At 44.7% G+C, this 12,289-nt stretch overlaps 1 protein-coding gene across 1 annotated transcript in view; it reads left to right on the forward strand.

The window, feature by feature from the left end:
- Positions 1–12,289, forward strand: part of SMIM24 (small integral membrane protein 24) — a 442,504-nt gene that overhangs the window by 256,119 nt on the left and 174,096 nt on the right. The window contains exon 3 of the mRNA XM_044306569.1: positions 2,927–2,962. Coding sequence (XP_044162504.1) covers positions 2,927–2,962 — 36 coding nt within the window. The remainder of the gene's footprint in view (positions 1–2,926; positions 2,963–12,289) is intronic.

The raw sequence follows: 12,289 nt of genomic DNA on the forward strand, positions 1-12,289 counted from the left end.
CCGCGCCGGACTCCAATTAGTGTCCACCTATTTTATTCACTATTTTTTCACGAATTCTTCACGTTCAAGTTTTTGTATTATATCTACACACTATTTAATTAATTCATTGTATTCACTTATTTATTCATTTATTCACCAGTATTTTTCACTGATTACCATTGGAATCTATAATCTATGCTGCAGGAGCTTTTATTCTTATTGTTTCAGTGTCCACACGGTCGACCATTGTAATTGTTTTATATTATACAACTGTTTTAACCATTATTGATTGCATGTTATTTTATTAATGTCATTTTTAACTAGTGATTTTTAACAAATAAAATCTGAGTGGTGCCATAGAATTGAGTGCTCGCTTCCATATCTTTGTTAAGTTTGGATATGTGCCTTCCACTTGTTAAGGAACCAAAAGTAATGGGAGAATTGGCTTCTCAGCTGTACCATGGCCAGGTGTGTGTTATTCCCTCATTATCCCAATTATAATGAGCAGATAAAAGGTCCAGAGTTCATTTAAAGTGTGCTATTTGCATTTGGAATCTGTTGCTGTCACTATCAGTGAAGCAAGCCATCATTAGGCTGAAAAAACAAAACAAACCCATCAGAGAGATAGCAAAAACATTAGGCGTGGCCAAAACAACTGTTTGGAACATTCTTAAAAAGATGGAATGCACCGGTGAGCTCAGCAACACAAAAGACTCGGGAGACCACGGAAAATAACTGTGGTGGATGGCCGAAGAATTATTTTGCTGGTGAAGAAAACACCCTTCACAACAGTTGGCCAGATCAAGAACACTCTCAGGACGTAGGTGTATATGTCAAAGTCAACCATCAAGAGAAGACTTCACCAGAGTGAATACAGAAGGTTCACCACAAGATGTAAACCATTGGTGAGCCTCAAAAACAGGAAGGCCAGATTAGAGTTTGCCAAACAACATAATCTGAAAAAGCCTTCACAGTTCTGGAACAACATCCTATGGACAGATAACACAAGGATCAACTTGTACTAGAGTGATGGGGAGAGAACAGTATGGAGAAGGAAAGGAACTGCTCATGATCCTAAGCATACCACCTCATAAATGTAGCATGGTGGTTGTAGTGTCATGGTATGGACATGTATGGCTTCCAATGGAACTGGTTCACTTGTATTTTATTGATGATGTGACTGCTGACAAAAGCAGCAGGATGAATTCTGAAGTGTTTCGGGCAATATTATCTGCTCATATGCAACCAAATGCTTCAGAACTCATTGGATGGCGCTTCACAGTGCAGATGGACAATGACCCAAAGCATATTGCAAAAGCAACCAAAGAGTTTTTTAAGGGAAAGAAGTGGAATGTTATGCAATGCCCAAGTCAATCACCTGACCTGAATACGATTAAGCATGCATTTTACTTGTTGAAGACAAAACTGAAGGGAAAATGCCCCAAGAACAAGCAGGAACTGAAGACAGTTCCAGTAGAGGCCTGGCAGAGATATCACCAGGGATGAAACCCAGCGTCTGGTGATGTCTATGCATTCCAGACTTCAGGCTGTAATTGACTGCAAAGGATTTGCAACCAAGTATTAAAAAGTGAAAGTTTGATAATTATTATTCTGTCCCATTACTTTTTGTCCCTTAACAAGTGGGAGGTACATATGCAAACTGTTGTAATTCCTACACCATTCACCTGATTTGGTTGTAAATGCCCTCAAATTAAAGCCTACAGTCTGCAGTTAAAGCGCATATTGTTTGTTTCATTTCAAATCCATTGTGGTGGTGTATAGAGCCAAAAATGTTAGAATTGTGTTTGATGTCCCAATATTTATGGACCTGAATGTAGTGTGTACAGGTAACTTGCATTATTCCTTCCCATGTTCATAACACTAAATTTGTCAGTGTTAAACCTCATCTGCCATTACTCTGCCCAAGCCTCCAATCTATCCAGATCTGTAGGATAGATTGGAGGATATCTGTAGCACTATATTGTCCTCTTCTGTGTCAATTGCTTTACACAGTTTAGTGTCATCTGCAAAGATTGATAAATATATTGAGGAGAATAGGGCGCAATACTGATTCCTTAGCGGCCCAGTCTACGCTCTCACATGAAAGCCACACTCCTGCTGTAACAGACCAGACCGGGAGGAGTGCCGATTCAGACTGTTTAACCCCTTACATGACACATGTAAGCAGTGACACAGGAAGCTGACTCCCTCTGTCTCCCATTGGCATCCCACAAATGCGATTGCGGTTGTCTGTGTGTAAAGGCTGGCTGGTGCCTTGTGTAGCATAAAAATGCATATTCACTATAGGGATAGTGCATTGCATCTTAAATTTTTTTAAAAAAAATATGCAGTTTTTTTTCCCCCATTTGATATATGCTTTTCAATGAAAAAAATAAAATAATTTCCCCCACATGTTTGGTATCGCAAATATGTAAATTATCCCTTACAGTGAACATCATAAAATGTATTACTATTGTTAGTACCAAGTGTTGTTTAGAAAGCGTTATTTACCCTGAAATGATACCAATAAAAAATTACAAGTAGTTTCTCAAATCAAGCCCGCACACCATAGAAATTTAATACAAAGAAAAATTTTAAAGTTATTGGTCTTCCTTCTCTCTTTCAGAAAGAGTTAATACAAGATAATAAGAAAGTTATGTGTACCCCAAGATGACACCATTAAAAATTACAACTTGTCCCATGATAAAACCAAGCTCTTATTCAGCTACATTGATGGAAAAGTACAAAAAAGTTATAGCTCTTGGAAGGCAACAATGAAAAGAAAAACGCTTAGTCAGTAAGGCCCAAAACAGGCTGGTCACTAAGTAGTTAAAAAACCAAAAAAACATAAAATCGTGCAGTTTTTGCACTTGTCACTATGACTATTAATGATAAAGCGCCCCCATATTGTTGAATATTAAACTTGCATGCTTTATTTATTTTACAGGAATGATACTGATAAGGAAGACAACAAAAGAGAAAGGTAATGCAACAGAATTTACGGAACTAAGATTTTTATTTGTGTACAGTAAGATTAAATGAACAAAAAGAACTGGTTGTCTGTAGGATAACTGGCTTTAATATATACTTCTATGCAATTATGTTTTTGGATCTTCTGTGTACTGTAGTTCGATGTATGCAGGCAGATATATTCAGTTGTAGCCAAAATCTTTGAGACTGACACACATTTTGTTTTCCACAATTTGCTGCTTCAGGGTTTTAGATGTTTACTTACTGAAGTAAAATTGCAAGAGTTTCACAAGTTTAAGTTTTATTGACAAATACATCAAGTTTTTCCAGACCATTTTCCATTTACAGTGTTTACTAGAGATGAGCAAACTTTTAAAAAATTTGATTTGGACGGTTTGTTGAATTTTCCCCCAAAATTTGATCCGAATTTAATAATGACAAATCTGGTTAAAAACAGCTACTTCCTGGCTGCAGAGAGCTTTATATTGGTGCAGAACACTGTGCATTGCATTGAAACATGCATAGGCAGTTAGTTACTTTGCATTTGTATGACGGGCAGTTAACAGGCGTCACTCTTACAATAACTTAATACTTTACTTAATAACTTATTTAGTCAGTTACGAGGCCACAACTGACCAAATAACTAAGTGTGAACACAGCCTTACAAGTCAATGTTAGCATCAGGTATAAATAACCGCGCAGTGGCCCAAGATTCTACTATAGAGTGAAAGAGCGCACTTCTTTTATACAGTTGTCAGATGATTACACATAGATTTCTACAGAACCTGTTCTGTTACACGTTGAAACAAGTAGTGCCCCCATGACAGAGTGGAGATGGTGTCAGCAGTACGATTGTGTAGATGTCACTGTTCAATTCTCATCCGTCATAAGAAAAATACCCCCAAAACAGATGCTGTTTTTTGGGGATCCGCCTTCACCCGGTTAGCATTTGCTCAGTAATCATCAGTGAATGGAAAGTTTGCATGTCTTCTGTGTTTTCTATCCACTCCTGCTTTTGGCTTGCAAATCATAAGCATATCCTGTTGCAAATTAGAGGTCGTGAGATACAGGCCTTAGAGATGCTCCAAAGACAGGATCTGTTTCTCATTTTTCCGTCCTTCTGACAGATCAGAAGGGCAAAATAAACAGTAATGTCAACAATGCCAAACAGGGACAATAGTGGCCCCGTCAGAGTGGGGAGGGTGACAACCGCATGAGGAATCAACACAGTTATCCAGTTATAGTATGGGGAGGGTGGAAACTGCATGAGGAGTCAACACAGTGGCCCAGTCACAGGGTGGGGGGCAACAGCAGTGGCAGTAACGGCACAAGATGTAGGCGTTGTCTCCTGTACCCTGTCCAGCCAGATTCATCAGCATCTGCTCCAGGACATGAAGGAGTGGAATGGTGTTGTTTATCTTGTAGTCCTGGTGACTGACAAAGTAGCCTCTTCAAAGGGTCTGAGCAAACGGCAGGTGTCATGCATGAGCTGCAACTGGCTAACATCAAAGTTACAAAGGGGAGTGCTCCTGCAGTTGGATGGAAGACTCCAGGAATTGCTTCACAACCAGATTAAAGACATGCGCCACGCAGAGCACATGGGTCAGCCCTGCTTGATGTAGCACCGACATGTTCTTCCAGTTGTTGGTGACCATAGTTCTGATCTTAAGAGGAGACAGCCAGGATTTTATTTCTTGATGGAGGATGCAGAGCAGTTCCTCCCCAGTGACTCGGTTCACCTAGGCAAACCAGGTGCAGCTACTCTGCTCAGGTGGTGTGCTTGAGTAGCACTCTGAATTGTGCCTGCAGTGGAAGCTGAGGGCAAGGTGGAGGATGTGGAAGTAGAGGAGGACATTGGCGCAGGACCCACAGCTTGAGAACGCAGAGGTGGCAGTGCCGTCAAATTGCTGGTGTGGCTGGACAGGAACCACATTTACCCAATGGGCTGTAAAGGACATATATTGTCCTTAACTGTACCGCAGTTATAGCTCCACACATCAATGCTGCCGTGAACTTTAGCAGACACCAAAAGGCTCAAGGACTGGGCCACCTTGTGAGCAACATACATGTGCAGGGCTGGTAAAGCCTTTTTGGAGAAGAAATGAAGGCTTGGGTCTCTCCACCTTGGCTCGGCACAAGCAATCGGTTCTCTAAAAGGTGCCGAGTCCACCACATGGAAAGGGAAGGACTGTAGCACCAGCAACATGGCCAGGAGCAGGTTCAGCTTCTGTGCCATTGGATGAATGCATGTGTACTGTTTTCTTTTTGCAATAGCCTCGGTGATCGATTGCTAACTAAACGATTGAGGAGTAGGAGCAAGATCATCAAAACCAGTAGATGATGGGAAGGAAACAGAGCTCCCTTCTGCTGAGGTGGTGATCCTTGACTGCAGGAAAAGGGGTGCGGGCCACTGGGTGTAGTGGCTGTACCACTACCTTAGCTCCACGGTTTTCCCAGGGCACTTTATGGTGACGCTGCATGTGTTTAAGCAGGGCCGTGGTGTCAACAATACTGGTCAAAACACAACTGCTAGATGACACTGGCTGCTCTGGCCTGTTGCTGTAACTGCTGCTACCCCCCCCCCCCCCCTCTGCTGCTACTTTAGCCAACTCCAGAAACCTTAGAAAGGCCAATGACCTGTCTGTCCGACATACTGTACATTAAAAGAAACTGCAAGGGCAAAAGAAATGGGTAAGGACATGATGACGTGATTGCGCACTGTCGCGTTCTCCCTCCTCCTTCAACGCCGGAGGCTTCCCGATCCACCTCAGCTGCCATGTAGCGAACGTCCTGTTTAAGTGATGATATTGAGAGCCTGAATTTGTGCCGATCCCTGTGTCGACCCCTTCCTGTACTGAATTGCTTACGGACATAGGACCGCTTGTTTGCTGCGGGAGGTGCAAGTGCAGATGTCCTGGATGCTGTCTCCCCCTCCCCGTTGTGTGAATCCTGTGCCATATCTGGTGGTATTCCCTCCGTGTGCTGTGTGCCGCCTGGCTGGTTGGACTGAATGATTTGTTGTCCGGCTGGCTCCCTGTGTCGGTGTCGGAACCGTGGGGTCTCCGGGCTCTCTGTCTCCGGTGTCTTGTCTTCCTGAGCCCATTGCTGTGCGGATGGGATGTGAAGACTGGCGGCTCTTCTGCATAGCTTTTCTGCACTGGTGCTGAGATCTGAATCGGACTGTGAACACCGCAGATGGGTGAGATCCAGGGGCGTAGCGTGGGGGGGGAGGCCTGGGATGCCATTGCCCCGGGTGCAAAATTGCAGGGGGCGCCAGGCAGCAAACACTTCAATAAGGGGCATTGGAGCCTATGGCTCCCGTCCCCTCTGTTCTTCCTCATAGGCTTCAAGCTAGTGGCCTGAAGACTGAGGCAGTAGAGCGAGCGTAGTGTCTAGAATGCAATTGACCCTGGGAAGTATGATGTCAGGGGAAGAGGCGGAGTCTCATCATCCAGGGGACGGGGCCTAAAGATGTGCGGGAGATTCTACAGTGCAGGAGCAGAGTCTGCAGGTAAGTGTGTGGAGGACTATAGTGACTGTTATTTTTCCTGGGGGGGGGGGGGGGGCTTTTTGCAGGGGCTGAAGGGAGGAGTAATTATCTTTGTACTGGAGACTGTATGTTAGAGGGGTCTGAAGAGAGGGTAGTGGGGGTGATATTATTTACATGGGACTGTATGCTGGAGGGGCTAAGGCAGGGAAGTGATGTGTCTTATATGGGACTGTATGCTGCAGGGGCTGAAGGCAGGACGAGTGATGCATTTTACATGGGACTGTGCAAGAAGGGCTGGAAGGCAGTGGTGTGATGTATCTTACATGGGACTGTATGCTGGAGGGGCTGAAGGCAGACGGCAAAGAGAGGGAGTGTGATATTATTCATATAGGACTGTATGCTGGAGGGGCTGAAGGCAGGAGAGTGAGCTACCTTACATGGGACTGTATGCTGGAGGGGCTGAAGCAGGGGCATAATTATTACTATAATACTACAGAGGGGGCCATTATAATAATAATAATACAGAGGAAGAAATAATAATAATATACAGGGGCCAGTATATATTATAATTATACAGAGGGCATTATAGTTATGGGCAGTATGGGGGAGGGGAGGTCTGTTATCTGAGGATGATAGTAAAGTGAGAAATCCCAAAAATGTTCTGTGAAACTCTACAGAGATGAGACGCGGCTGAAAGAAGTTATCATGACTGTCCTATCTCCGAATGAAGATGCTGAGGAAAGTCTACATCCCAGGAGAGGTCACTGGATGTAACAGGTATGGTAGGTATGGTGCGGTATTCTCCTGTATATTTCATAGCAATCTATGTTATGTCCATCCAAATATCTTTTTTTTTTGGGGGGGGGGGGTATAGAATTTGGGCCACCCCGCTGCATCCTGGCCCCAGACTTCAGGTCACACTGTGTGTTCTGAATTCTGGGGCCTCACACCCATCTACTACATTATTTCTACTCAGAGTTATCCCTGTGTTATCTGTGGTGTTACATAGGGCTGCACCTATTTAACTTCTACTGCATTATTTGTAAAAAGGGGTGTGGTCACAGGTTTGGGGGGGGGGGGGGGCGCAATACTTGGCTTGCCCCTAACCTGATTGCCCCCCTGTGGATATTGTGTTTTTCTTTCTACTTGTGCTTTTTGGCTTCCCTTACCTCCTCAGTTAACCAAAGTTCTCCTTTTTTACCCCTCATTACCGAGTTGTATCAACTAATAACTTGTACTAACTTACTGTTATTGTTCATCTGGAAAGCGAGGGAAAAAGGGAAAGGAAAAGGGAAGAAAGAGGGAGAGGAAGAAGAAGAAGAAGAAGAAATAATAATATAAGGAGGGGAGAGGAAAAAAAAGGGCAGAAAGAGAGAAGAGGAGGAAAAAAGGAAAAAAGGAAAAAAAAAAAAGGGGGGGGGGGGAAGAGAAAGGGAATAGTATATAAAAAAATAAAAAAAATGGCCCCTAAACAGAACAGACGTTCAACAGACCTGACTGGGGGTAAGGCATCGCAGAAACAAATAGAGTCCTGTAGCCGCCTCCGGACTGACTAACGCTGGATCGCGGTCCGGAGGCGGCTGTCTCAGGCAGAGTCACGCATATATGTGTCATCTCATGAGACGCGAGATTACGCTCACAGCCGGCCCGCGCATGTGTAAACTGTCACTTTTTTTTTCCCCACTGGTATTGACTGTTAGGTTTTAGGATAGTTTAGGCCCCTTGGTTAGGTAGTTGGTTTTATAGTATCTGTAAGTGATCGAAACTGATCACAGTCAGATCTATAATAGTATTAGTGTCACCTTAGTTCGCCCTCCACCCAAAACGCAGTGATTGCCCGATCAGGCCTGATCGTTCACCCACGCCTGACCATGCCGCAGTGACAAAAATATATATATTTTTTTGATCACTGCACAATCACTTCACAAGCGCTGCGGCGATAAAAAAAATCAGTTTTGATATTTATAAATCGCAGCGGCTTCCGGTACTTCGCTAGCCTCCATTTTGTAAGACAAGCTTGCTTTTTTTCTTGGGTAGTCTCAGGGAATACCCCCTAAATTTAGCTGACCAAATGGCAAACAAGGGCTATTCTTCTGAAGAGGCCTACAGGCTTCTGACCCAGTCGGATGAGGAATGGGAACCCTCATCTGACGAATACAGCGGGTCAGAATATGAACCTGTAAAAAGCAGTGGCAGTCTGACCCAAAGTTCGGACGAGGAGGTTGAGGTCCCTGATACCACCAGGCATACCCGGCCCCACAGGTTGCGCAGGTTTCGCTTCAAGGGCAGCAGAGTGGGGCTGGCGCTGTCGGATTACGTGGTGAGGCATACACCAGCAGCGCAGCCCACCCTGGACCTAGTACCAGCACTGCAGTACAACATGGTGAAGTGGCGAGCACTAGAAGGGCAGTTGAAGCTGGTACGGTGGCACGTGCAATAGTTATCCCGTCGCAGCCACCGCACAGACAGGCCCGTAGAGTCCCTGAGGTGCTGGCAAACCCTGATTGGCAGCCCCCAACTTCAGCCGCACCAGTAGTTCCCCCTTTCACCGCCCAGTCTGGAGTTCAGGTTAAGACAGCTCAGATCGGTTCGGCACTGGGATTTTTTGAGCTGTTCTTGACTGTGGAGCTGTTGGACTTGGTTGTGGCAGAAACAAATCGATATGCCACTCAACTTAGAGCCGCCAACCCGGGAAGCTATTATGCGCAGCCTTTCCGAATTAAAAAAAATTCTGGGCCTTCTCCTCAACATGGGTCTAACCAAAAAGCATGAATTGTGGTCATATTGGTTCACGAACCCAATTCATCACATGCCCATGTTCTCTGCTGCCATGTCCAGGGCACTTTAGCGACAACAGCACCTCTCGTCCCAGAGGCCACCCAGCTTTTGACCGGCTCCACAAAATTCGGATCCTCATAGACCACTTCAACACCAAATTTGCAGATTTGTATACCCCTTAGCAAAACACCTGCGTAGACGAGTCCCTTATACATTTTACCGGGCGCCTTGGCTTCAAACAATACATCCCAAGCAAGCGCGCCTGGTATGGGGTCAAGTTGTATAAGCTCTGTGAAAAGGGCACAGGCTATATCCACAAATCTTGGATCAGACCCTGGAGCCGGTCGGTTGCCCCGACTACCTGGGGAGCAGTGGGAAGACAGTCTGGGACTTGGTGTCACCCTTATTTGGCAAGGGGTACCATCTTTATGTGGACAATTTCTACACAAGTGTGCCCCTCTTCAGGCATTTGTTCCTAGAACAGATTGGCTGCTGTGGCACCGCGCGAACTAGTCGCTGGGCTTCCCCAACGGCTCATTACCACCCGTCTTGCAAGGGGGGAGAGGGCTGCCTTGTGTAACATGACGTTTACATGCTCTCCTCCATTCATGCAGACACGACAATACAAATAGAACGAGCAACCAGTGTCATTGAAAAGCCCCTCTTGGTCCACGACTATAATTCGCTCATGGGAGGGGTGGACTTCAATGACCAGATGTTGGCTCCTTATTTAGTTTCCCGACGCACCAGACGCTGGTATAAGAAGGTGTCTGTATATTTGATTCAATTGGCTGTATATAATAGTTTTGTTCTCTACAGTAAGGCTGGGAGAACAGGATCCTTCCTCAAATTTCAGGAAGAGATCATAGAGAACCTCCTGTATCCAGGAGGTTCCATGGCCCCATCCACCAGTGTAGTGAGCCGTCTACACGAGCGACATTTCCCCAGTGTTGTTGCTGGTACCTCAACCCAACCGTCACACTGAAAAAGATGTTGTGTCTGTAGCAGGAGTGGAATAAGGCGTGACACCCGCTATTTCTGTCCTGACTGCCCTGACCACCCTGCCCTATGCTTTGGGGAGTGTTTCCGGAAGTACCACACACAGGTACACTTAGCATAGGGATTGCGTTACACAGGTCAGGCACACAGGGCTCTTAGGGCCCTTTCACTCGCAGCTGCTGCAAACCTCTTCTTTCACCTGGGACAAAGTGCATAATGTACTTCGCCACATCTCTGGGCGCTTTGCACATTGTCCCATGGGGAAGGAGAGGTTTGTCCTATAAAGGTAAAAAAAAAAAATAAAAATCCCCGGTAAGCAAAAAAGTTAATGTTCTGTTCAAAAAGTTAAATAAAGTTTATATGTTCCGTTCAAGTGTTATTGTAAAGTTATAAAGTTATAAAGTTAATACATTTATTGCGTTGCAACCTGTTTTTTTTTTCTTTTGTTTTGTTTTTTTTACCTTCCAGGTGGACCAACCGATCGACTACATGGTTATAAGGGAAAATAATAGCATTCTGAATACAGAATGCATAGTACAATAGCGCTGGAGGAAAATAATTTAACTCTCCTTAATCCACTTGATCACGCAGCCCGTCTTCTCTTCTGTCTTCTGTGCTGTGTGCAGGAAAAGGACCTGTGGTGACATCACTCCGGTCATCACATGATCCATCACCATGGTAAAAGATCATGTGAGTGACGTCACCACAGGTCCTTTTCAAGCACACAGCACAGAAGACAGACAGAAGAGATGCCAGGCTGTGCAAGCAAGTGGATTAAGGTGAGTTAATTTTTTTTAACCCCTTCAGCGCTATTGTACTATGCATTCTGTATTCAGAATGCTATTATTTTCCCTTATAACCATGTTATAGGGGAAAAATAATACAATCTACAGAACACTGATCCCACGCCCAAACTTCTGTGAAGAAGTTTGGGTACCAAAAATGCGTTTTGCACGCGCGTGAGAAAAATCGGCATTACAATGTTTTGCACTCGCGTGGAAAAATCGTGCATGTTCCCGCAACGTACCCGCACCTTTTGCTGCAATGCCCGTCTGAAAGAGGCCTTACTCCAGGGGGGTATCAGTCTTGATACACCACTTAGTGGACTTTGTCCTGACTGATTCCTGGATAGATGATCAGGGAAGATTTGTTTTTCTCTATAGTAGACCCGGCCATATATCCTTGCTTTTTTTTAATATACCCCCTCCATTCTCCATGCACCCCCTCAACTGCCTGTTGTCCAAAGTTTATAGCCACGGTCTGTCTGCTTTACAAATCCCCTTCAGCCAAACTCAGGATTAATGGGACCCTGACCAGGAGTCTGATGTTGGAGAGAGGCACCAGTCAAGGATGTCCTCTCTCGCCACTCCTATTTAACATTTATATTGAGCCTTTGGCCATAAAAATCAGACAGGACTCGGGGGTTCTTGGATTTGGGATTGCGGGAGATCATGATCGGATTTCTCTATATGCAGGCGATATTCTGTTCTTTATGCAACAGACCAATATTACCATTACCTTGCCAAAAGTTATGGAGATTGTAGAATTGTACTCCAGGTTTTCGGGCCTGGAGGTAAACTCGTCCAAAACTACCCTCCTCCCTATAGATAAGCCACAATGGTCAGTGGAGAATTTACCTCTGGACCTGGGGGTCGAGGATTCCATGAATTACTTGGGGATAACTGTCTCTGCTAATATTCAGGACTATGTTCAACTTAACCTACTCCCGGTTATTATGAAGATTAGGTCTAAAATTAAAATATGGCATCGGTTCACCCTTTCGAGAGGAGATAGGGTCTCCTTGGTGAAAATGATAGTTCTTCCCCAACTGCTTTATGTTCTTCGAAACTCTCCGGTCTAAATAGAGGATAAATTCTTTAAATTGATAGAGAAGATAATCAATGATTTGTTATGGGGGAGAAAGCGGGTAAGGCCGAAACTGGATTATTTTTTAATGCCGCTGGAACGGGGGGGGGGGGGGGGGTTGAACCTTCCCAGCTTCAGGGGATATTTTATTGCATATCAGCTATGTCTTTTTCATGAGTGGGAGACCAGCCCCCTATGTAAAAAAAA

Source organism: Bufo gargarizans, chromosome 1, assembly GCF_014858855.1.
Source record: "Bufo gargarizans isolate SCDJY-AF-19 chromosome 1, ASM1485885v1, whole genome shotgun sequence".
Taxonomy (NCBI): domain Eukaryota; kingdom Metazoa; phylum Chordata; class Amphibia; order Anura; family Bufonidae; genus Bufo; species Bufo gargarizans.